General features: G+C 41.2%; 1 protein-coding gene across 8 annotated transcripts in view; it reads left to right on the top strand.

Annotated features, from left to right (window-relative positions):
• CCDC18 (coiled-coil domain containing 18) overlaps positions 1-26908 on the top strand; it is a 51020-nt gene that overhangs the window by 1960 nt on the left and 22152 nt on the right. For 3 of the 8 annotated variants that reach the window (XM_061633769.1, XM_061633770.1, XM_061633772.1), the window contains exons 2-15: positions 1416-1582; positions 1739-1907; positions 2065-2229; positions 5221-5330; positions 8164-8292; positions 10336-10432; positions 11133-11254; positions 12230-12539; positions 13558-13640; positions 13736-13887; positions 16818-17035; positions 18157-18267; positions 18559-18690; positions 25976-26110. In XM_061633769.1, coding sequence (XP_061489753.1) covers positions 1449-1582; positions 1739-1907; positions 2065-2229; positions 5221-5330; positions 8164-8292; positions 10336-10432; positions 11133-11254; positions 12230-12539; positions 13558-13640; positions 13736-13887; positions 16818-17035; positions 18157-18267; positions 18559-18690; positions 25976-26110 — 2067 coding nt within the window. In that variant the 5' untranslated portion in view covers positions 1416-1448. The other 5 variants (XM_061633771.1, XM_061633773.1, XM_061633774.1 and 2 more) reach the window with 5 other exon arrangements.

Genomic DNA, 26908 nt, shown 5'->3' with positions numbered 1-26908 from the left:
TCTATGAATAAATTGCTTAAATTTCCTTTGAAATAATTTACTGATGACACCAATTAATTTTCAGTAATGTCACTGTATGTTTTTGAAATACAACAATGTATACAATAATGTGACATCAATTTTTTTTGTTTCAGTTTAGATTTAAAATGTGAAGCTCTTTTCAAAACAGGAAGGAACAACGTAGACATTAAAATAAGGAGCTAGCACACTGTATTGCATCCAGATTGACAAGCATAAATAGCTTGCATAGATACTGTTTGGGCTTCCTGCAAAATATGGTTTGCTAATTTGCCTGGTGTATTCCAACCCTTTGCCATCTACGACAGCAATTTGCTTACCCATTCCCTTTCCAGAGTTAACCATGGTTTGCATTATGAATGCACAGGCACAACCACAGTTGCAAACTAAATGTAACCATTTGAAACTGGTTTGCAAATGGTGGTTATAAGATTTTCTAGAGGGTTAGCCATGATGCAACAAAGTCAATAGAGTGTCTTGTGGTTCTCATAAAGTCAAATAAATTTATTGTGGCATAAATTTTGCATCATGTACTCTGAAATTGGCAGATGTATATACACAAATGATAGTGGAAATAGAGAGGAATAAGCAAATAGAACTGTGATAATTATATGAAAGCAAAATAGCCAGTGATGTTTGACAAGGCAGTGTTGGAGAAGGCTGACTTGCAGAGCAGGGGAAGCCAACATAAGTTGTGCTGGAGCAAAAGAAGCCAGAGTAAAGTTCCACCGCATCCAACTACTACTTTGGATTGGCTGAATGCTGGCTCAGCTGGGAGCTGCATGCAAGGATCAAAAAGTAAAAGCTTGTTCTCCCAAATACCCCTACCAGGGAGTGGGCCTTCTCCTTTAACTTCTAATGCAATTATTTTCTTAGACCATCCTTTTTCCTGGCATAACTTTTGCTTGGATGGAGACCTGCAGGAGTGCTCCGAACATGATCTGCATGTGGCCTGTCCCCTCACCTTAGCCCGTTTCCTGATATGCCCCTTTTTCGGGCCTTATGCTGGGTTCACTTGCATTGGTCTCAGCTCAGCCGGGCTGGCCCGGCTGAGTGACTTACACCAGCGTAGCCCAGCTGAGGCCTGGCTGGCTCAGCTAGAGAGCTGCTGCATCCAACTCCCCTCAGCCCAGTGTAAATGCAAGTTGGATTATGCCCTTGGTCTGACTGTTATTAATACCAGGAAGCAGAGACTGTTCCAGAGAAGGGAGGAAATGGATGTATATGTTTGAGGCCAACTCTGGATTTGCAAACCATGGTTGCTGGAAGTCAGCATTATTTCAGCATTGGGACATAATATAAAGCCAAATTTTAAAACAAATAGTTATTTTGTCTGAGTTTTTAAAGAGCTGTTTTTTTCAAATAGTGGAAGGTGTATATTAATATGGTTTTCTTAGTTATCTTTTACATTAGACAAATGTATAATATCAATGGAACATAACTTATGGGCTTTTCGCAATCCCGGAGATGATGAGGAAGACTTGCTTGCCAATGTTGTGAGTTTAAGGAGTCAGCTCAGGAAAACAGAAAAAAGTTTACAAGACCTGGGAGAAGAGCTTAATGGGTATGTGAATGTCCAAAAGCAGACCTCACCATGTTTATCTATAAATATATTTGGTGTAAATTCTATTATATATGTCCTAATTTTGATATTTTTTCTGTTGAAAAATTGTTGCAAAAATGAAGGGGGTGTGTTGATATTTGGCTTGTTTTCTTCTAGTACTAAGTTGCATGATAATTCAGACCTCAGCATACATGATGGTGAGCTTGAGATTTTAACCATGGAAGATCTTCTTGATCCTAGTGAATTACAGAATTCATCATCTCAGTCTACTGTGAGCAGAATGTCATGGCATAACAGGGATTCTTTGAGGAAGCTCGGGAACAAAGTAATTATTCAGGAGTTGAACATTTGTGTGTGTTTTTTTCCTGGCATTTCCATTCCTTTTATGGAATTAGGTTTATAGGTCAGTTCATACTGTTGATCATAAAAAAGCAGCTCACTTTGGTTGATACTTGTGGCAAATATTGTACTCTGCCTTCTAGTCTTATTCACTGTCTTTGGAGAAAAGCATGGAGGAAGAAAATGAATTACTACGGGACAAACTGAATATAGTCCGAGAAAAAAATGCATCCTTGACTTCCCAGAATCATCATCTAATGAATGAAATTGAAACAATTAACTTTGAACTGAACCAGTCAAGAGCACGAGTAGGTATTTTAATATGATAAAATTGTTTTGAGGCATTCTGTTTTGCTAAGGATGTAATACACTGCAACATTCCTCTCTTTTAACTTGACTTAAGGTGTTTGTTCCACATTCGTATAGTGGCTTACAGGATCAGAGGTATGGAGATGACAATCTTTAAAACATGTATTATGATAGTAATGGAAATTATTGTTTCATGTTTGTTAACCAAAAGACATATTACATAAAGAAAACAAGCCCATCGTGCGTATCTGGGTTTGCAACAGCATGTACACTTGACAGGGAGTTGCATGATATACATGTTTGTCTCACATATTCTATTTTAGACTTACACTTAAATCTTAGGTGTGCACCTCAGAAAAGTAATCTGAAGCAGCCCTAGCTGGAGATGTGAAGGCCTGGAAAAAAAACAGAAAAATTTGGGGGGAAAATGTTTTTTTCTGAAGACTTTTTTTTTCCTGAAAAAGTGGAAAAGATGAAGAAAAAATGGATTATGGAATGTTTTAGCATGAAAAATAATTTTTTTCATTGAATCTTGCCCCCCCCTTTTTTTCTCCATTCTTTTTATGGGAATGGATGCTTTATGTCTGCTTGACACTGTGGAGGATTAGTGGAGACATAAATAATTTTCTTTGTTATTAATGTTGATGGTTTCTTCTCTTTTTTTAATTGTTTTTTGCCTGCTCCTCATAAACTGGCAAAACGAAAGAGGTTGCTTACAGTTCAGGTGTTCCTTACAGTTCAGGATCTTGTAGATCCACTTGTTAAAAAAAAAAAAGTAAATTCAATTTGTAATAATTATTTGAATAAAATGTGCTTTTAATATACTGTAATTTAATGTATTGTATTTTATTCCTTGCTGTGAACCGCCCAGAGAGCCATAGGCTAGGGGCGGTATAGAAATGGAATGAAATAAATAAATAAATAAAATACCAAATGTGATAATTTTATGCCAAACCAACTTGCATGTAAAAAGTGCTAATATTGAATTTTTTCATAATTTCCTAAAAATTTCAATTTTTTCTGAAAAAAGGGGGGAAACAGTTTTTTCCCATGCCTTCAAAATTTCTGGAAATTTTACATCTGTAGCCCTAGCTTCTCACATTTTGACAGTTTTGTTTTAAGGTAGAGCTGTGTAATTTCTGAAGTATTCTTTTTCTGCATAGTAAAATAATAATAATAATAAATTTAATTTTTGAGTCGCCTATCTGGCCGAAACCACTCTAGGCGACGTACAACATTAAATTCAACAATACATAATACAATACATAATAAAATACAGCGCAGTCAACAATAACCATTTTAAAAAGCGGCAGTACAGGGCCATCAATAGACAATTTTAAAACAATATAAAGAAATTAGCCCACCCCGGGGACCCCAAAGGCCTGTCCAAAGAGCCATGTTTTTAAGGCTCGGCGAAATGTATCCAGGGAAGGGGCATGGCGAAGATCGAACGGGAGGGAGTTCCAGAGAGTGGGGGCCGCCACTGAGAATGCCCTCTCTCTAGTCCCCACCAACCTAGCTGTTTTCGTTGGTGGGACGGAGAGAAGGCCCTGTGTGGCTGATCTGGTCGGGCGGCTTAGTTGGTGGTACTGGAGGTGCTCCTTCAGGTAAACTGGGCCGAGACCATATAGGGATTTAAAGGTTAAGACCAACACCTTGAATTGGGCCCGGAAAACAACTGGAAGCCAATGTAGATGAAATAACACCGGCGTGATGTGATCACGGCGGCAGCTGTTTGTAAGCAGGCATGCCACCGCATTCTGCACCAGATGTAGTTTCCGGACCGTTTTCAAGGGTAACCCCACGTAGAGCGCATTGCAGTAGTCTAAACGAGAGGTAACCAGGGCATGTACCACCAGTGGGAGCTGATGAATAGGAAGGTAGGGTTTCAACCTCCGTATGAGGTGTAGTTGATACCAAGCTGCCCGGCTCACTGCCGAAATCTGAGCCTCCATGGACAGCTTGGAATCAAGAACAACCCCGAGGCTGCGGACCTGATCCTTCAGGGGCAATTTTACCCCATTAAGATTCAGGTCAGCAACATCCAACCTTCCCCTGTCACCCACAAGTAGCACCTCGGTCTTATCAGGATTGAGCTTCAGCCTGTTTCTTCCCATCCACCCACTCACGGATTCCAGGATTACACATTTAAATATATTCATAAAAATAAAATATCTGAATATAACCACTTAAACAACATCTGTCATCCTCCAAATACATTAACTTTATGTACTACTTTTTGCAAGAAAGAGGTTCAGATACCTTGATTGTTAGCCAAGCCTGAAGGGGAAGGGGTATTTTGGGTTATGTGAGTATCAAATTTCAGCTTTCTAGCTAGCATGATGTTAAGTACCATTTTTGGATACTATTAGAATCTTCTGTTTGGGGGGGGTAATATATAAAAGTTCAGTTCTCAGATTACTCCCCACCCCTTCCTAAGTAATCAAGTGAACCTTGAGTTATGTACATATCAGATTTCAGATCTCTGGCCATGGTTTCAATAGTGAATAACATTGAATAATTACCATGGAGTGAGAAGAAAACAGAAAAGGTATTCTGATTGCATTCTGATTCTGATCAATTATACATAATAGAACAGTGTTAATTTTAATGATTGGAACATATGCAGTTAAAAAAAAAAAACTAGTATAGCAAAGATAGCCCATTGGGAACTAATGAAGGAATAGGCTTCATAAGAAACTCATAATCAAATGACTATCAAGTTTGATCAAACACATAATCAAATGTGAGTCTTTCATTACTGGGATATTTAATATTTCAATATCACTCCCCTATATTTTTCAACTGTATTTTATGAATGTTTATCTGTTTTAATGTTTTTTGTGTTTTTATTGTGAATAATTTTATTGTGAGTCTCCGTGAGTGATCTTCTGTAGGGTAGAAGGATGGGATAGAATTTTTAAAAATAAATAAACAAATGTTCAAAAGATAGACCCTAATGGGTTCTCCTTATTATCTTTATATTTCAGATATCTTTCCTTGAATCTGTTTTGAGTACACACTCAGTCAGCATTCCAATGTTAGAAGAACAGCTAGCAAGTTTGGAAGGAGAAGTTCAAGCTCAGGATAATGTTCTGAAGTAATGAACCCTTTGTTTTTTATTTCTCTTTTCTAATATTAAGGGTTGGTTTATTCATTTCTTGGTATGAGTCTCAGATGAACACATGATTCTTTCCCTTACTGTGCAGAGAAAGTAATGCAAGTATGTGGCTGTGCAATATTCGTTTGAATGTGTTAACCTTACCCTAATATGTCCATGGTAAAAATAGATAATGTAGCTCAGTCTTTTCTTCCCATTGGGAGTGTGAGTAAAGAGTCTTGGACACCATATGATTTCTCTCATGTAAGCAACACGAGATCAGGTCTACAGTGTTTATGCTACTATTTTATATTTGGAAAACTCATGTTAAAATTAGTATTTTTATCCTAAACTCCTGGATGTAACCCCGTTGCTTTCAGTGAAATTTACTTCCGACACATTATGATTAGGGTCTTGGTGTTAAGCAGACAAATGCAATAAAGGCCAGTTTAAGCATAATGGAAAATCATGGTTTCTAGCTACATAAACCATGGGGTCTGTTGACATCAACTCCAGGAAATGGAGTTTTAGACCTTCAGAGGCCCACTGTGAATTGTTCGCAAGGCACTTTGAGGGTAAAGCTTCTCACCTCTAGCAATCTTGATGCCTCATCCCCATCTACTGTAGTCCTCACTGAGGTGTCCAGTGTAACACCTGCTGCAACTTCTTGGGAACGGTTTCCATTGATGCGGCCTGATGTCGTGGACAAGGTGCTTGCGATGATGCAGCCAGCAATGCGTCCTCTCAACATGTGTCCTTCTTGGTTTATTAAAGCTTGCCAAGGGGGTTTCACCGAGTGGATCCAGGGTGTGATCAATGCATTGTTGCGGGAGGGAGTGGTTCCAGCCGCCCTGAAAGAGGCAGTGATTCGACCGCTCCTGAAGAAGCCCACCCTGGACCCATTGGTTTGCGACAACTACCGTCTGGTCGCAAATACCCCCTCCTTAGGGAAGGTGATTGAGAGGGTTGTGGCACAGCAATTGCAAGTGCTCTTGGATGCAACAGATTATCTTGACCCATTCCAGTCTGGGTTCAGGCCTGGTTATGGGACCGAATTGGCCTTGGTCACCCTGATGGATGACCTTTTTCGGGAGAAGGACAGGGGGAGAGCGACCTTATTATTCTTACTTGATCTCTCAGTGACTTTTGATACCATTGACCATGGTATCCTTCTGGGCTGACTTGGTGAGATGGATATTGGAGGCACTGTTTACCGTGGTTCTGATCCTATTTCCAGGATCATTTTCAGAGAATAGCATTGGGTGATTGTATTTCAGACCCCTGGCAGTTGTGCTGTGGGGTACCACAGGTACCATCTTGTCCCCCATTCTGTTTAACATCTATATGAAGCCCTTGGGAACATTCATCAGGAGATTTGGGACAAGATGACAGCAGTACACTGATGATTCCCAGCTCTATTTCTCTGTAACACTGAATTGGGAGAGGCCGTGCAAGCCATGGACTGGTGCCTGGACTCGGTGGTGGGCTGGTTGAAGGCCAATAAACTGACTGTCAGTCCTAGCAACTCAGAGACTGTGTGGGTTGGTAGTTCCCGAGTTCAGATAATTAGTCAGTTGCCTGCTTTGGATGAGGTCATACTCTCTCTGAAAGAGCAGGTCCGTAGTCTGGGGGTGTTCCTGGATCCATCTTTGTCACTAGAGGCCCAGGTGACTTCGCTGCTAGGAGTGCCTTTCATCAGCTTTGGATTGTTAGACAACTGTGGCCATTTCTGGATAGGGATAGCCTGGCCACTGTTGTAACCTCCAGATTGGATTACTATAATGCACTCTATGTGGGGCTGCCCTTGAGATTGGTCCGGATGCTGCAGCTGGTGCAAAATGTGGAGGTGAGACTGCTCACCAGAGCAGGTTATCACCAATATGTCACTCCACTGCTGAAAAAATTGCACTGGCTACCCATTAGCTACAGGGCTAACTTCAAGGTTCTAGTTTTGGTGTATAAACCCTATATAGGTTGGAACCAGGATACCTGAAAGACCATCTTATTCCTTATATACCCAGTCAATTATTGCACTCTGCAGGTGAGGGTTTCGTGCAGATACCATCTTATCAGGAGGTCCGTTCCGCACAACATAGGAAACGGGCCTTTAGTGTAGTGGCAAGTACTCTTTGGAATTCCCTCCCCTTAAATATTAGACAGGCACGATCTCTGTTATCTTTTCGGCTCTTACTGAAGACCTTCCTCTTTCAACAAGCCTTTTAAGTAGAGACCTTATCCCAGTCTACATCTGTGTTGGAATTGCTTTTTAATATATTTTTAAACCTTATAAATGTTTTTAAACCTTTTAAAAATGTTTTTAAACCTTTTAAAAATGTTTTAAAGATGTTTTAATATGTTTTTAATGGTTGTTGTGTGTTAATATGTTTTGAAGTCTGTTTTTATGATGTTTTAAAGTGTTTTTAGTGCTTTTGTTTGCTGCCCTGGGATCCTACTGGGAGAAAGGATGGGATATAATTCAAATAAATAAATAAATAAATTTGTTAGTTTGGCTTTGACCAGGCTTTTAGATTTTTAAAATATATTGATAGAATGAGCAGATTTGTGGCTTTGGGTAAAATGCATAGTAAAGCTTGTTTTGTTCATTTGGGCAAGTGCTTGGTATCATCCCTCCCTATATCTAACAATCAAAATATAGTTTGAATTTAAAAAGTCATCTGATCTGTAGAATATTGGGCTGGCCACTTCTCTCAAATCTCTGGGCTGGAGGCAGAGGAAATGGTCTCCAATACTTGATGATTTTAAACATATACTTTTGATGTATCTAAACAATATTATATGTTGTTTAAAAAGCTGTATTCTAATTTGTTTTTAGACAGACAGAAGATAAATTAGAGCAAAGCCAGAAAATGCTATTGGAAAAAGAATATTCTTTGCAGAAGTTGAAAGAGGAATTTAAAGAAATGAAAACTGATTTAATTGAACGAAGCAAACAAGGAAAGAGGTGACAAATTACATAAGAACTTGATGTTTATTTTGAAAATTTGATGACATATCTCCTTTCTCCTGAATACTTGTTTTAAGATGCTTTGTTTTATGGTGAACAAAACTCACAATGTTATTTCAGCAGTAATTTTGATTTTTTTAAAATTAAAATGGAGTCTCTGGCAGTACTGGTACTATATCGTCGAGAAGTATAACTTTTTAACTGTGAAACAAACAAATTGTCAAGGTGTGTGATTTTGGAACAGATAAAAAACTTCTCAAATTGAAAAGAATTTGATACCTCCAATTACACTAATTTATTAAAGCTTAGATTAAGTGTTTTAGACCTTGAACCAATAAAGAATTATATTAGTGCATTTTCTGAACTGAAAAATATTTGCCTATGCATAGGCACATCAAGGTTGTTCCAGAGACATTTCCTTTTGAGGAGATACTGGAAATAGGCTGTGGTATATGTGTTCTCACCCCTGCCTTGCTTTCTTCACCGTGAGGAGAAGGGAATGACCGAATAAAGACATCCCATATTAATCTGACCATTCAACATGATAGGGTCTAGAAGATATATAGGTTCACATAATGATACATAGGTTCAAATAATCTCCTACTGTCTCCTGGTTTTCTCTGTGTTAAAGGCAATGGAGGGAATGCAGAAGCATGAGCCCAAAGCCCACTCCTCATTTTCAGGCACAACTTTGGGAAGAAATAATGTCGAAACAAGCCTTCAGAGCAGGGGAGGAGAGCCTTTTTTCTATAAAAGGTCAATGACCCATGGGAGAAGTCAATCAGGCTGGAGCCCATGATGGGCAGAACCAAAAGTGGACAGTTTTCAAGAATGCATAGTTCTCCTTGTGCGCAATCTTTACTCAATAGCTATGAACAGCAGATGGTAGACAAGATAGGTTGGAGGCTCCCTCCTCCGCTCCCTATGTGGATTATGGTTTAATGGTAGGCGGTACAAATTGCCCTCTCAATTCTTCTTCTGTAATCTGGGTTTTGTGTGCTGAATAAAGCATGCCAGCCAGGTTGTCATTTGGCTAGAGTTGGTCCTTGATCTGCAGCCCACTCTTGGCTCTCCAGACGCTGTGGGCTGAGGGACAAGCAAACAGGCTGAGTGGGGGAACCATGGAGATGGGTGCCCTGCTGTGGCCCCGCAGTGGCCCCGCATTCACCACAGCCAGCACCTAGAGTGGGCCAGATGATGCCACAGCCAGAGAGTCCCATTTTATTGGAGGAAAAATCTTGAATTGTTAAAAATCCAGCTGCAGGTAAGGTGAAATTGAGCAGTGGGGTGAATGTGGTTCATGGGCTATGAGTTCCCCACCCCAGCCTTAGAAAGTGGCTCTGTCAGTAGTTCCTGTTCAGTGGTTCCTTGTATATATGGGAATCTCATTGATCATGCAGAGTTCCTATGGCAGCAGTGCATTCCACATTAGTTTCAGCTCTGTGTGCACATTGCCATTACCCCTACCCCTATAGAAATGTCATTGCTATGGAAATAAATCGGAAGTCCTCACTAGTGCAGGAAATCATAATTAGACTTCTAAGTTTACAATCTTGGAAGGGAAACGATATCTTCTGATATTTTAGATTTGTGTGTATTTCAGCTTTAGCAGTTAAATCGTTAATTGCCTTGCAAATAGCGAAAAATAAGATGCACCGGACCTTCTTACTGTGTTGCTCTGTTTCAGTGAAAGGCATACTTGTTTGTGATCTAAACATTCAAACTGGAAAATGCTATTGTGCTTCATGACATACAAATACTTAACTCTTGCTATGAAGGAAATGTTCAGGAAAGGCTAATTTTTACCTTTAATGCTTTGATCAAATATTTACATTGGTAAACCTTGTTATGTAAGACTCTATAATGCTTTTTATTGAGATACATTTGAATTAAAGGCTAAAAGCAAATGTCTGTTACTGTGTGCTGTTTGCTTACTGTGTTTTGTGTTTTATTTAAAGCTTTGATGTTGTGAGTATAATAATCTTATAGCATTACTTTGCTTTGGTAAATTTAAAACTGAGATACCTCTTTCATTTAAAGAACTGAACAGCAAAGAAATGAAGCTCTATTTAATGCTGAGGAGCTGACAAGAACATTTAAAAAATACAAAGAGAAAATCACTGAGAAACTTGAAAAGGTAAGATTTGACTTCAAAACACTGATAATTTAAATAAACTTTTATGTGAAATTGGGATCTGTGAAGTAATATCAGTGCTAAAATTAAGCTTGTCCCTGTTCTTTTAGCATCCTACTATGCCTTAAACTATAGCCTGACCAGAAATCAATTTCATATCAAAAAGGCCATAACTTGCTAAATTTAACAGCCAGATTTGTTGTTAAAGAAACAGGAGCAGGACTAGGGAGTGGCAACCCTAGCTAAAATGGTTCATTCTGTACTGTTGGAGAACATAGCTTTCTTTATACATAATATGAATAAGACAGCTTGTGATTCTCTGCTATCTATAGAAAGAGCAGCATGAAACACCAGAAACCTTTTTACTTTATATTATGGGTTATGCACATTCAAATGTGCTGCTTACCTTCCATTTTAATGCAATCAATACAGAAGGATAGTGGCAAAAGGTAAATTATCTAGTTTCTGTCTTCTGACCCAGACAGACACATATACACTTCTCTGATCTTTGTTCAATTTATATTTTAGTTGTAGTTATATGAAGAGATGTGTGTAGTGGCAACATTGGGACTGAATGCTTACACTCTGTCTCACAACAGGCGGGGTTTTTCCTGAAGAAGATGCTCAGAACAGGACTGTAGCCTTAACTTATTTTTATAGTTAATAACAGATTAATTGTTGCTGAAAAAGTCTTTTTATTCAGGTTCAGGAGGAAGAACAAACTTTAGAAAAAAAATTAATGAATTGTGTGAAAGAAAAGGAAAAATTGCATGCAAAATGCAATTGCTATAGAAGTGAGCTTGAAAACACGAAGGAACAACTGAGGTAAAATGTTTTATCTGTGATACCTCCATATGGAAATCATTGATATATGATCATTTTTAATTGGTATGTGGATCATGAAGTATTCTGACCTTGAATTAATGGTTGGTACACAAGATTAGGTGGTCAGCTCAATCCATGTTACAGTTGACTGAATGGCAAAGCTGTAAAGTGACTGATTTTCCAGACTTACAAAGTTTTCTCACATCATCACATATTAGTGGGGGAGGGATCAATTTACTGCACAATGGACCGACTGCTTAGTCCAACAGAGGGTACTTTTAATAGCGGTGAATGGATTTCCCCACTTTTCCTCTCACTCCTCTGCTATTCTGATGCCCATTGGATTCTGCTCCGCTCATCTTCTGGTAAAAATTCTAGATTTGGAAATTTAATAAAAAAGTATTGTTTGTATCGACTGGCAGCTTTGTTCTTCTGTTAGTGCCAGGGCAAGGCACCCCAATTTCCCCATTTGCAGTCGTTTATGCCGTATCCCTTCAGTTGCTCTTGGAGGTCACTGATTCATAGGGTCGCCATAAGTCGTAATCGACTTGAAGGCACATAACAAATGCCGTATCCCATACTGTTCCAGTGGGTTCCCCAGCCCTTAGGAGAAACTTATGGGGTGGGGGGACCGCATTAGATAGAAAATCAGGTACCCTGCTTTGTACGAGAAGAAACTCTTTTAAGGCAAAGCCACCATTGAATGCAACCTCATGTGCTTGTGCCTTCATACTGTCCTAAGCAATTCAAAACCTTGACCTGTTTGTTGTTGCTATTCCTCCATTTTTTCCTTTAATTTTCATTGCCCAGTATCTTTGTTTTAAATTTTATTTTTTTAAATCCCAGGTGTTAGCAGTTCAAGAAAATATAAAGAATTAAATCCGGAGGAATACCTTTTTTTTATCAAATCCTTCTGACACTTTAAATCTTGTTGGAATTTCTTTGCTTTCTACTATTTGTTTTGTATTTGTTTAGACAATTAGTTGAAGACAGTAATATTGGAAAAGAAAATCTAAGATGTGTAGAAGCCAAAAGTTCTAAAATGGAACTGCTACTGAAGCATTCTCAGCAGACGATACAGATGCTCGAAAATAGACTTCAGGACCAAGACACAATTCTTGAAGAGAAAAATGCCCTAATACATGAAACTGCGGACTTAAAAGCACTCGTTGCACAGCAGAATGATCGCCTTAAGTTGTACCATCAAGAAATTGAGAATTCAAGAATTGAACTGAAAACCTTAGAAAATATTATTTCCCAGTTGTCCCAAAGTTCATCAAAACAGGTACAGTGACCTCTTTGGATTGTTTGTACCCCCAAGAGACTAGACATATATTGGATAAAATGCAAACCCCTCCATGTGCAATGGAAGAGCACTTCTGCTTTTGCCCAGGTGCTGAGGCAAAAACCTCTTCTAATGGTAACTCATTGTATTTTTTGTGTGCCATTTCAGAGGGGCCCCAACCTCAGAAGTGAACTGTGGGCTGCTGTTTGAAGAGGAAGGTTTAAAGCACCTTCGCATATAAGAACATCTGTACTCCAATGTTTGTTAAAGTTTTATAATTGCAACAAAAAAACAGAAGTACTTAAAAGAAAAACTCTGCTTGAGCAGAACAGCCATCTAAGTAGCAATACTGTGTTTTTAAAAACATCTAGAGTAACGTGTGTTTTATTGGATCCTGCACTGGAACAGTTCTCAGTGAACTGTACTCTTTTTAAGGGCCATTTCAAACATTACAAAATGTCTACGCAGTAAAACTTCTCCATGTAGGAATTGGCATGCCACTTTTGTTTTTGGTTATGTATCAGCCAATCTGCTAATCCTCAATGCAGGGATTGTGGAATGTCAACCACAGATCCCAGCATCCTGTCACACTTGTTGATTTCTGATCTTTATTGTGGCATAAGTGCAAAAGCTAATACAGTAATGGGGAAGTAGATAAGAAATGACCATGATGTAGAGAAGGCCAAGCTGTTTTTTTATGCATAGCATATTTTTCTTTTCTCTTCCATGTCACATAGCATGTCTATTTTGAAACATCCCCAAGGGTTTTGCAAAATTGAAAAGTGGTTTGCAATTTGATGACCTATTGCACCACCTTAGCCAGAGTTAAGCTCTTTTAATTTCTGCTGGTTTCCATGGAGGAGCATTTGCCTAATTCTGTCCTGCTGAAATGAAGAGAATTTGAAACTTTTTAGTTTGGGCTGGATTGTACAAATTAAGGTTTCTCAAAAAAAATCCGTTTTTGTATAAACAATGTTTTTACATTTCTCTCTCCCCCCCCCCCGGCTTTAACTTGCAGGTTAATCATTCCGTGCATCATTCTAAAGACACATCATGTCCCAATTGTTCTGAATCAAATGGATCCATGATAGAAGAGCTAAGGTGTTGTATTTATTTTTAAGTTGATGTAAATTATGCGAATGTGTTGAGTGACCAAAAAAAGAAAACAACTGTTCTACCATCTTTAATTTTCCTAGGGTAAAACTGAATATGAAAGAAGCAGTGATTCAGAACCTTCAGGCAGAACTTATGGCTGGTAAAATATGTCATGATCTCTCTGATGAAAATGAAGGACGAGAATTGCATGCCTTAGAAACTGAACCAGTAAAACTGGCAGGAAATCAAACAGGTATGGATACTGTCGTATAGAACAGCTGAAACTGTACAGTTGCGTCTGACATGGATAGCTGCTTCCAAACAATCCACTGAGCAATAAGGTCTTATGCTGAGGACACTTATGCCCTGACTAAAGGTGGCTAGCACCTATAATGGTTCCTGGTTCACTAGAGAATGAAGCTTGACCACACAGCACGGGCTGGGCTGGGAGAGAGGCTTACATGGTGCCAGCAAACGTAGATTGCATTTTGCCATTGCCACCTTAGCAGGTGGGTGCTATCCAACGCTCAAGGCTTAAGTAGTTGGTTCTTCCAACTTAAAATATATTTTAAGAGTGGAAGTTTTCAGATGCTTAATATACCTTTTGAGCTCTTCTTTGCAGTATTGACCTAATTAAAATTATGAATATTGAATTTATTTTACTATTATGTTAACAATATTAATATGCATTTTGATATCTGTGATGCTGTTCCTGTTCGGACTCCCTGAAGTCAGACTCAAATGAAGAGATGTGCTTTTATTTTATAAGTTTAATCTCAGAGCGCTTCATGAATCAGGTTACACAGGAATCAGCATCTCTACGGTAAACTAGGCATGACTAGATCTGGCTAAAGATGATGTCGCAGCAATTAGTCCCGCCTCCTTAACAGCCTCAAGTAAGGATGGGAAGGCACCCTACTTGTGTGAGTTCAGTGCCACTGACGAGAGCGCACACACAAACATTCGCTTCTCCTAAGTGGGATGGTAAAAGCCCTTTGAGATTGCCGCTGCCACCTCTTGCGTGTGTGTGGCGAGGGAGGTTCTCGCCAAGGTCCTCTCCCTCCAGAGGTGGGCTTTGAGGTGGCAATGGCACGAGCAGAGAAGGGAGTGAGACTACATTGGCAAGATCCTCCTGAGGAGGAACTGGGCTGCGCAATGATGATGATGGTGTGGGCAAGGAAGGGGGGCTTGGAGTGGGTGGTGAGGCAGCTTCCTGAACAGACAGTGCTGGCTCAGAGGCAGTGGGGTCTATAGGGGCTGAACTGTCACTGTACATGGCATGGGAGTCTGCAAGCTCCAACATCCCAGTCTTTCTCCTCATTGCTCCAGTCACTCCAAGCCTTTTCCATGGGACTCATGACACCATGCTACCTTCATGAAGTTTGCTTAATGAAGCAAGTATAGCCTTTCCAATCTTTTGGTCCCCTGATGTTGCTAGCCTACAACTCTTATCAGCCCTAGCCAGCATGGCCAATGGTCAGGAAAGATGGGAATTGTGGTCCAACAACATCTGGTGGCCCACTAGTTGGGAAACGCTGCCCTAGGGCATGGAGAATGGCTGTGTCAAGCAGACTGGGCAACATGTAGACTGGTATCTAACTGCATTATTTCAAGGTGAAATCATCCTTAGGTCAGTTTCCAGAATTAACATTCTTAGCATGCTCAGTAGCTGCTCCAGATGTTACAACAAATAAGTTCTATGACATTTATTGGCTCATGCCTTCCTCTTTACTATGTGAGGGAAGAAGACTGGAACAAACAGCGGTTTCCATTTTGTCTGAATGTGAGAAACTGCAGTCCATTCTAGACCACAAATGGAAGGTTTAAACCTCTTCTCATACACGAGGAAGTTATGAAGCTTTCTTGTCATAAGAATTCATGGTTTGTTGGGACATCTGAATGTGACCAACATTTCTTTGAGCCAGTTTTCATGCAACAGAGACAGCTAGGATTCCTCCAGTCTCTGCACCACAATCCATTTGCTTCTCAAACCTTGATGATGATCTGACACCACCCTGGCTCTTCAGCTGATCAGATAACTGCTGTAACATTTAGTTCAAAAAGCAATCCTGATATTATACGGGTATCAGTATGGTGAATCACAAATCCATTATTAAAATTATTATAAAATAAAAGTGAAACACTAAAATCATTTAAAAATAATGAAAGATTGGATCCAGAGCCTCTGCCAAGGCACACTGTCTTACATTACACAATATCAGGCTTCATGATAGACAACATTAACAAAGAGATGCAGTCATATTGTTGTTTCCTCCTTGCTGGACCAACAAATCACAATAGCCACAGGCTCTGTTTGAGCAAGAGAAGAAATGCACAGCCTTCAGAAGCATCATAAGGTGACTCTATGTAGCCTTCCCTTGCTTGGATCCCAGACTGCTACATGAACTACAGTGATGACCTGTCTCCTTGGCCTACTCAAATTAAGGCATAGAACTTCACTTAAAAGTGAATTGGATTTATTTTAAAAGGAAGTAGACAATTGTGGCATTTCAACATAAAAAAGAAAAACTTCTGAAACTGGCAAATAGGATAAAAACAGAAAAAGAAAAGATTCCTTTTGGATTTAACTACTGTGTCATTATTACGTTTTAATCTGCTGCTTCATTTGTTGCGTTTAATGCTGTTATTATCAGCATCTGATTTTGTTGAAGCTTATATGAAAGGTGGGATATACATTAGTAAAACAAACCGGCAAAATATAGAGTTGGTTCCTTTTCCCCTGCCCCCAAAGAACCCCAACAATCTTGTATAGTTCCAAGAGTCTTCTCTTTTTGAACCGTTTCAGACACGTTCAGGATTTGGAGAGGGAGGAAGATGGCTAATTACCATTACACCAGTTATATGTAATCCTAAAAGAAGAAGCAGGAAGCTTACGTCTTTGATAAGTCAGTCCCAATTAGGAAAAACTATTTAATTTCCTGGATCCCAGTCTTTAGTAGACAAAATCAGTCTGACAGGGAGAAGGGACATCTCTATCTGTAATTTTCATGCCACACTCACAGAACTACAGTTCTCAGGGTTTCCTGGCAAGAGAGAATGGCTGCTAATTCAGTTTGTTTGTAGTATAAATATGCCCTAAGAACATACTATACCACTAGTATACCTGCTTCTGTAGTTTTTTATAAATCACTAAGTGTAGACATTTGTATTTCTTTTGTAAAGAGAGAAAATGCCAACAATTGGAACTTATCAGTAAACAGTTTGAAAAGGAGAAGCGAAGATTAAATAGACAGTTAGAAGAACTACATACTAAACTGGAAAAATCTGAAGATGAGAATTCATTTTTAAAGGAGAACATGGCCCAACGAACTAGTCATTTTCAAGCAATACAGGAAGAATTGTTGGAGAAAACTTCAAAATCTAGTAGCTTGGAACGAGAAGTAAGTGGAAATAAATGTCTGTATTCTTAGGAGTTACCTGGGACCAGAGCTTGGAAAAGTTACTTTTTTGAACTACAACTCCCATCAGCCCCAGCCAGCATGGCGCTGGCTGGGGCTGATGGGAGTTGTAGTTCAAAAAAGTAACTTTTCCAAGCTCTGCCTGGGACCATACCCAAAGCTGCAGCTCTGCTGGTGCAATGGATTTCCGTGTGTACAGGAGAGCTTCCTTCTTTGTTCCCTCCATCCCCCTGCACATCCTCAAAATCTGCTGCGGAGGAATGGAGGGACCAACAGATGTTGGGTGCACATGTTTGGAGAGGCAACAGAAGTCTCATTGTGCTGGTGGAACTACACATGCAGAGCACCAGATACACAACCCACAGTTCTTAATTCCATATAGCTCCTCTTGTGAAATGCCATGCTGTTTCTCTAGATCTTTTATATATGCTTTTCCTACCAGGATTGGAGGAAATGATTTGGTGGGAACAACTCGGCCCTAATCACATAATGGTACCACTTCTATTGTGCTTTCCTTTTGCTGCTGCTGTAACATCTTAAGGGCTCCATTGTCATTTCAGAAACATGCCTGCTATAAATCTTTTTCTTCGGTAATTCATCTAGAGATCCTATCCTTAGGTTACTGCTTTTTTCATAGTGACAGTTTACCTTGAAATTGGATTGCTTAGGTTAGCTTCTCCAATCCAGTTAGGGCATTATCTGGCTAGCCCCTAAGTGCATTGTGGCATTTGCGAAATAGTCTCATAAGCCCTAGTACAGTACAGCAACAATATATTTTGTTCTCATGTAATGCTGGGGAGGGGGATGCAATCCATTTCAGAGAGTTGTCACTTATTTCAGCGAAAAGCAATTGGAAAATATGCAGTGAAATGATAAAGCATTACTGGAAGATGGGGTGACCTGGGAACGTGAATGTGCTTTGAGCGAAGATTTTTTTTAAGGTGTGGGCAGAAGGAATTGTGTTGCTTATCATTGCCATCCTAGACACTATCCAAGAGGTGCATGTGACATTCACGCAACCACTTTAGATAATGTCACTATTCTTTATGCTAAAATCTTTTTTTAAAAGCTCTGTGTTTAAAATGTATATCTGTTCTTTGCAGACAGCAAGGAAATCCTCTCAGATCTCAGCCCTTGAAAAACAGTTGGAAGAAAAGACAGTTGCTTATACAACTGCGGCCACAAAAAATATTGAGCTGGAACAGGAATTAGTGGTAAGTCCCCTGCGACCTATTCACAGCTTTTGGGGGGCAGAGGGAGATGTACTCACATATGCAGTGTTATACTGAGTATGCCAACAAGCATTAGTATGTTAGAGAGTACCTTTAATGTAATTTTAAAAATGTAAATTATTTTTCTGTCAGTTCTTGCAAACGGGGTTTAGTACAATGTGACATTTTTCTAGCTGCACTGTGGTTTGTAAAATGAGATAATGTGGCATTGAAAGATCCATATAACTTTCCCACCAAATTTATAGAGATCAAGAATTAGACTGTTTTTTATAGGAAGTGAATGCTCGGCTTCACACCTTGGAAAGAAGCTTCAATGAGGAATACGGGCACTTATCTGTAATGCTAGAAAAAACAAAGATAATTCATCTTGAGCAACACAAAGAGATGGAAAACCAGATTGAATTAGTAAGTTTCTGATTTGTATAATGTTAATTATTTTTTCTCAGGACTATCTCACGTATAATTTTCTTCAAATCCTAAATATTTTGGTGCTTTCTTTACAAAAGGGTCAGTATCTCTGCCACGCTGCTTTTGGGCTTCATGCACACATATAAGCAGCCACATGTAAGGGGCCACTTGAAATGTAAGTGGGTGGAAGTTGCTTCAAGTGGCAAGCTGTTTCTGGAATTCAACTCCTTACATGGCTCTATTTTTCACCGTATTATTGCAGATATAAAGGAATGAATGTGCTTGCATTCAGACTGATAGAATAATGTGGAGAGCTGTTTCCCACAAATGATTTGCAGCCTTCAAGCCATTGTATTTGAAGGTGATACCCTCCAATTGATTTACACATACGGGCTACAGCATTTGGTTTTGGTACTAAAAAAGACCTAGACTAACAGAATTGTTGGATGTGAAGGAAAAAAGGATGTTTCCAGTCTTTTAGTAGTAGTAGTATTACATTTGTATACCGCCCCATAGCCGAAGCTCTCTGGGTGGTTTACAATAATTAAAAACATTAAAAACAAATATACAAATACACAAATTTAAAAACACTTAAAAAAACAATTTAAAAAGACATGCTAAAATGCCTGGATGAAGAGATAACAGTGTTGTTGCCAGGCCAAGGTGATAATAATTCCCTTACCCCAATTTGTATAAATTTGCAATTGCTGATGATGTGGATTCTAGTCCATAAAAGCTAATGCCATAATAAATTTGTTAGGTCTGTAACAAAACTTTTCCCCAGGATTTTAATTTTCCAGGGTTCTTAAAAATGTGGAGAACCACCAAGATTACAGGTGGCTTCAAAAAGTTACCTTCCACAAGTTGGAAGGCAACTAGAAAGAGACAAAGCAAGTGCACTTGTCCCCATGCATGTTAACATAACACACTTTCCGAAGAGGGCTATACTTTCCCTCTGTTCTGTGCTATTCAGACAGCATCTGGAGTACTGTGTTCAGTTCTGGGTGCCATGTTTTAAGAAAGATATTGACTAAATGGAGCAATGTTTAGAAGAAGGTTACCCAGATGGTAAGGGATCTGCAAACAAAATCCTATGAGGAATGGTTGAGAGTTGGGCTTGTTTTACCTGGATAAGAGAAGATTAAGGGGATACATGATAGCCATCTTTAAATATCTGAAGAGCTGTCTGAAGATAAAGCAAACTTGTCCTCTGCTGCTCAAATGGGCAGAACTAATGGGTGGAAATGGCAGGGAAGCAGATTTCAGCTAAACATTAGGAAAAACTTCCTAACTGTAAGAGTTGTTTGACAATGGAACAGACTGTCTTGGGAAATGGTTGGCTCTCTTCCACTGGAGGTATTTAAGCAGAGGCTACTAGACAACCATCTGTCAGGCATGCTGTAGTTAAATCCTGCATTGCAGATCCTGCACTGAACAGGAAGTTGGACTAGATTATTATTTTTATTTTTTTATCTCTACCCCGCCCTTCTTTCCAGCAGGAGCCCAGGGAGGCAAACAGAAACATTAAAAACACTTTAAAACATCATAAAAAGACCTTAAAATACGATTAAAACAAAACAACGTTAAAAAACATTTTAAAAAAACTTTAAAAACATCTTTTTTAGAAAAAGGGTTAAAGATATTAAAAGACATATTAAAAGCAATTCTAACACAGACGCAGACTGGGATAGGTCTCAACTTAAAAGGCTTGTTGGAAGAGGAAAGTCTTCAAAAGCCACCAAAAAGACAGCAGAGATGGCGCCTGCCTGATAATTAAGGGGAGGGAGTTCCACAGTGTAGGTGTCGCCACACTAAAGGTCCGTTTTCTATATTGTGCAGAACAAACCTCCTGATAAGATGGTATCTGCAGGAGGCCCTCACCTGCAGAGCGCAGTGATCGGCTGGGTATATAAGGGATAAGACAGTCTTTCAGGTATCCTGGTCCCGAGCTGTATAGGGTTTTGTACACCAAAACTAGAACCTTGAACTTGGCCTGGTAGCAAATGGGCAGCCTACCTCCAAAGTCCCTTCCAACTCTTATGATTCTAGTTCTTTTTCAGTGCTCTTTAATATTGTTCACTGATAGTGCAGTGTTGTGCCCATTGTGGCTGGGCACTCTGAAAAAGATACCTTATTCTTTAGAAACTGTCCACTTTCTCTTTATCAGGTTAATTTACAGGTGCAGTTTAATTTCAAAAACCAATAAGAATCCACCACTCTCTCCCTGTTGGACTTCTGCTTGGTAGGTGTCACACCTTTCAGGACGAGGCCCCAAGTACTCAGCCAGCTGTTGCTGATTCCTTCCACCTGTCCCTTCTTTGGAGAGGATACATAAACTGGCTGGCTGAGGTGCCTCCTGCTTTGTCTGCCTTTTAGTGGGTCTTGAGTCACGTGCCTGGGAGAGAGGACTCAGAGCCAAGTGGGGAGACCTGAGGGGGCCCCAGTTGGTGTAGTGACGGGTAAAGGGAGATATGGTGTTGTGAGGAGGACTTGCCAGGTAAGGGGAACGCGGCCCAGGCACTTAACGACTGTGCCTTGTTCCAGTCCTCCCCACACCCGCAGGTTTGTTGGTTGCCCTAGCTCTCAGGCCTCCGGATGCTGCTCCTAAATGCCAGATCAGTGCATAATAAGTTCTCCCTCATTCACGATTTAATAGTGGATGAGGCAGCCGACCTGGCATGTATAACCGAGACCTGGGTGAGTGAGCAGAGCCTCTCCCAGCTATGCCCACCAGAGTACCTGGTTCAGCATCAGGGTAGACCTGAGGGCCGGGGAGGGGGGGTTGCTGTGGTCTATAGGAGCCCCATCTCCCTCTGCAAGCACCCTGTTCATGTGACTACTGGTCTGGAGTGTTTGCACCTTATGTTGGGTCAGCAGGACAGACTGGGGATTCTGTTGGTGTACCGCCCACCCCGCTGCCCAACAGACTCCCTAGCTTTGCTGACGGAGGTGGTCTTGGGTGTACTGTTAAGATCCCCCAGACTGTTGGTTCTGGGGGATGTCAACATCCATGCCGAGGCCACCTTATCTGGGGCGGCTCAGGATTTCATGGTCTCCATGACAACCATGGGACTGTCCCAATATGCCATTGGCGCAACACATGTAGTAGGGCATACTCTAGATTTGGTTTTTGCAACTGGACATGGAGTTGGTGATCTGAATGTGGGGGGCCTTGCATCAGTCCCTCTGTCATGGACAGATCACTGCTTGCTGAAGTTTAGACTTACAGCAGCTTTTCCCCTCTGCAAGGGTGGGGGACCTATTAAGTTGTTCCGCCCCCAGAGGCTAATGGATCCGGATGGTTTCCAAAGGGCTCTGGGGAGTTTTCCGCCCCATAGGGCTGGCGCTCCTGTTGAAACCCTGGTTGAACTATGGAATACAGAAATAACCCAGGCGGTTGACATGATTGCTCCTGAACGCCCTCTCCTGTGTAGAGCTCGTACGGCTCCATGGTATACCCCAGAGCTGAGAGGAATGAAACAATATAGGAGACTGCTTGAGTGCAGATGGAGACGAACTCCTGGTGGATGCAGTTACACACTGGTAAGTGCCTATGGTAAGCTGTATTTAGGGGCAGTGAGGGAAGCAAAAAACCAATATTTTGCTGCCACTATCAAATCATCACTCTGCCACCCAGCAGAGCTCTTCAGAATTGTCAGAGGGCTATTGCATGCTGGCCCCAGGGACATGGTAGAACCATCTGAGGCCCGCTGTAATGAATTTGCTAGACACTTCCAGGATAAAATCTTTAGCATCCGCCAGGACTTAGACTCCAGTGTTATAGCAGGTGAATCAAGCGAGGTATCCAGAGCACAGCCTTGTCCCGATTTCTTGGATGAGTTTCAGTTGGTACAGCTTGAGAACATTGACAAGGTGCTTGGACAGGTTCGTGCAACCACTTCTGTGCTGGATCCTTGCCCTTCTTGGGTAATAAGAGCTAGCAGGGATGGAACAGCTGTCTGGGCCAGGGAAGTGATTGCCTCTTTGCAAGAGGGGGTGGTCCCTGGCTGCCTGAAAGAGGCAGTAGTGAGACCACTCCTGAAGAGACCCTCCCTGGACCCAGAAAATCTTAATAACTATAGGCCGGTAGCAAATGTTCCATTCCAGGGCAAGGTCCTTGAACGAGTGGTTGCAGGCCAGCTCCAGACACTCTCGGATGAGACCGATTATCTGGATCCATTTCAGTCGTGTTTCAGGCCTGGTTTTGGCACGGAAACAGCCTTGGTCGCCCTGTATGATGACCTCTGTAGGGAGAGAGACGGGAAGTGTGACTCTGTTGGTTCTTCTTGATCTCTCAGCGGCTTTTGATACCATCGACCATGGTATCCTTCTGGGAAGACTGGCTGAGTTGGGAGTGGGAGGGACTGCATGGCGATAGTTCCACTCCTTCTTGGTAGGTCGGCTCCAGAAGGTGGTGCTTGGGGAACATTGCTTGGCACCCTGGACTCTCCAGTATGGGGTTCCACGGGGTCAGTTCTGTCCCCCATGCTGTTCAACATCTACATGAAACCATTGGGTTCGGTCATCCGGAGCTTTGGAGTGCGTTGCCATCAGTATGCTGATGACACGCAGCTCTATTTCTCCTTTTCATCTTCTTCAGGTGAGGCTGTCAATGTGCTGAACCGGTGCCTGGCTGCGACAATGGACTGGATGAGGGCTAATAAACTGAGGCTCAATCCAGACAAGACTGAGATGCTGCTAGTGGGTGGTTCTTCTGACCAGATGGCAGATGTCCGACCTGTCCTGGATGGGGTTGCACTCCCCCTGAAGGAGCAGGTTTGCAGCTTGGGGGTTCTCCTAGAACCATCTCTGTCACTTGAGGCTCAGGTAGCCTCAGTGGCACGGAGTGCCTTCTACCAACTTCGGTTGGTGGCCCAGCTGCACCCCTATCTGGACAGGGATAACCTGGCTTCAGTTGTCCATGCTCTAGTAATCTCCAAGTTAGATTACTGCAATGCACTCTATGTGGGGCTGCCTTTGAAGACGGTTTGGAAACTGCAGCTTGTGCAAAATGCAGTGGCCAGATTGGTAACGGACCAGATGGTCCAAACATATAAAACTGATTCTGGCCCGCTTGCATTGGCTGCCTGTATGTTTCCGAGCTCGATTCAAGGTGCTGGTTTTAACCTATAAAGCCTTACACGGCGTGGGGCCACAATACCTGATGGAACGCCTCTCCTGATACGAACCCACCCGTACACTATGCTCAACATCTAAGGCCCTCCTTCGGTTGCCTACTCCAAGGGAAGCTGGGAGGGTGGCAACAAGGGAGAGGGCCTTCTCAGTGGTGGCCCCCAAATTATGGAATGATTGTTCTGACGAGGTGCGCCTGGCGCCATCACTTATCTTTTCGGCGCCAGGTCAAGACTTTCCTCTTCTCCCAGGCATTTTAGCATGTGTTTTTTAATTGTTTAAAATTTTTTAAATTGTGTTTTAAATTGTTTTTAAAAGATGTGTTTTAAATTTGTATGTTTGTTTTTGATGCTTTTAGTTGCTGTAAACCACACAGAGCTTCGGCTATGGGGCGGTATACAAATACAATAAATAAATAAATAGTATCCATTTGTCAGAGCTCCAATCCTGTGCACATCTTAGGTGCACTTAAGCTCTCTGTGTTGGAATGCAGCCTTTATGCTTAGCTATATGAGCTACATTCTGTGTTTGGCTGCTAAGCTTTGTGCCACCCCATATTTGAGAGCAACAGGGAACGTAAAGCTAAAGAGCATTTTCAGAACAATAGACTGCTCTTTCTTCCTGGGAATTAAATTCTCCACAAAAAGGCCTTCCAGGTGAATAGGACATTTATACTAAGACTCTGAAACTATTTTTCACCCCAAAATAACTTACGTTTACGAGAATATTGTCCCCAGGATTTGCATGAGAAGGAGGGTAGTTCTTCCATAGATAGGCAATTAGGCTCTTGTCTGGGATGAACAGTAACTGTCTCCAAGCAATGACTTCTGCTCACTCCTGCCCCATCTCCTCCCACCCACCCCTGCCCACTCATTTGTAATACTGCATGTCTCTTCAAACTCCAAAGCCAGGGTACGTAGTGGAGGTGATATTTCCAGTTCTTGTTCCAATATAGGAAAAGAGCACCTCAGTGCTGCTTTTCATGGCCCGTATTTCTTTGTGCCAGGAAGAACACTGCTTGGATATCCATGACTGTCTGTCCCAATTTTAAGATATCATGAGAGATAGTGAGGATTTTGTCACGGTGTTCTTTCCTATCAGGAAAATAGTTCTGCAGCAGCAAGAGGTGGGGATGAACGGGGAAGAGGTGAGTTGGGTGATGGGAAAGCCTTCCCAAAAATGTTCACAAAGGCTCATCCTAGTCCCATTGATGGAGATGTAACTGTGACGCCCTTCCCTGGCTCTTCCTGTCAGGTTCCTACCTGCTCGTGGCTACTGCCTTTCACTAGGCACCACCAGGGACTCCACCAGTCCGGACTGTCTTTTTTTATGTTTTCTCTCTTCGCTCTAGCACAGATCTCAATAGATCCCCCTGCTAGATCCACCAGTCACATTCTACAACCAATGTTCCCAGAGACCTTGCCTGAGTCTCTCTATCCGGTTACATTCGTGACTGCGTGCCTGTGCTGTTCCCAACCCCCTTGTATCACTGCAGATAACTCATAATTCAGGGTTGCTCTAGATACTTATGAATGTTATAATCTCCTCTTCACCGCTGCCACCATTTGTTACTGTTTCCCTTCAGCCTTGGTCATTACCTTACCCTCCCTTCTGGTCTCTGAAACCCCAGCCAAGGATCAGGCCTTCGGTAAACCAAATATAGTTTTTATTAAATGACATTAATAACAAGATAACTTTGATAATGATCTACAAGCTTATGGTTTCATCTATTACTGTGACTTATTTGACTTATTACTAATCCGAACTCTACCTCCCTCCTTCTCCACACTCTCCTGACATACACCAACTCACACCCACCTCCCAACTCCACCAAAACAACCCACTCACGTCCACACAGATTCAACTGTCATCCTTCCATTTATACTCTCAGCCATCCAAACACTCAGCCAATCATCCAGCATTCTACTGCTCATTTACTCCCCCCCCTCTTTCATTCCACTTACCATGTATCTTCTGTACAAACAGCACTTACCATATATACATTAATACAGGAACATCACAGTAACCTCTCCTCCAGTTCTAAGAAGAATCCCAGCCATGCTTCAGCTCTCTTTCCCTAAATTAGTATATATGTTGCAAATATTTGCAAGATATTTTATAGGACAATAAAGAATTCTTTTTTTAATAGCTTCAGTCTCGACTAGAAACTACAAATCAGCAATTCCTGGAGCAAGAGAACACAATGTCAGTTTTACAGCAAGATATTTTATGTAAACATCGTCAGCTTGAATCACTGGATCGACTGCTAATAGAAAGCAAAGAGGTAGAATTTTTTTCCAGCAAGGCTGCTTGCAAAATGTCTGGTTTTTTATATGGTTGTTCCCAGGACTCTGTTTTATTGCTTGAGAAAGTGCTGCTGGAAGACCAGTGCATGCCTTGCAGCAACAGTGTCTCAAAATTTCTTGTGGGAGGTGGTACTTGTTTTTTATCATTCAGTTGTAGAGAATAGGCTTTGCACCCATAAAGGCCCAGAGTCAACCCTTGGCTCACACACACATGCCTGGTTAACTACAAGATTCCCAGATAGCTGAACTGGGAAAGACCCTGGAGAGCCACTTAAAGTCAGAATGGGTAGACATCAGCTAAGTATGGATTCATATCAAGTGTAAACCACATAGATCTTTGTTAGACTGTAAGGTGGCTGGAGACATTGTTTCTCACTACTTTCCACCCCACTACCACCACTGTCATCAAGAGGTTTGAGGCATTCCAGCCAAACAAGCAACATTTTACAGATTGACCAAAGCCTGAGCTGCTCTTTGGATCCCTAATATTTGATAAGCTCTTGGAGGCTCCCATATACAAGTAGAGTAACTGAGAACTGCTTGGTTTGGTTCAGGACCTGGGTTCTGTTGGTGATCAGAAAAACATAGGGTTGTGTCCAATGTTAGTTCTACTTGGAGTAAACCCACTGAAAATAATGAACATGACTAACTTAGCTTCACGAATTTCAGTGGGTCTCCTTTGAGTAGGACTTGGTTGGGTACAACCCATAGAAAATAGGATCATAAAATAGAAAGTCAATGAAAACCTTGATAGATTGAAAGTTTGAAAACAGAAA

This window comes from Rhineura floridana, chromosome 6 (genome assembly GCF_030035675.1).
Source record: "Rhineura floridana isolate rRhiFlo1 chromosome 6, rRhiFlo1.hap2, whole genome shotgun sequence".
NCBI classification, from domain to species: Eukaryota; Metazoa; Chordata; class Lepidosauria; order Squamata; family Rhineuridae; genus Rhineura; species Rhineura floridana.
The sequence above is the reverse complement of the archived record's forward strand: the minus strand, read 5'-3'. Positions and strand labels throughout refer to the sequence as shown.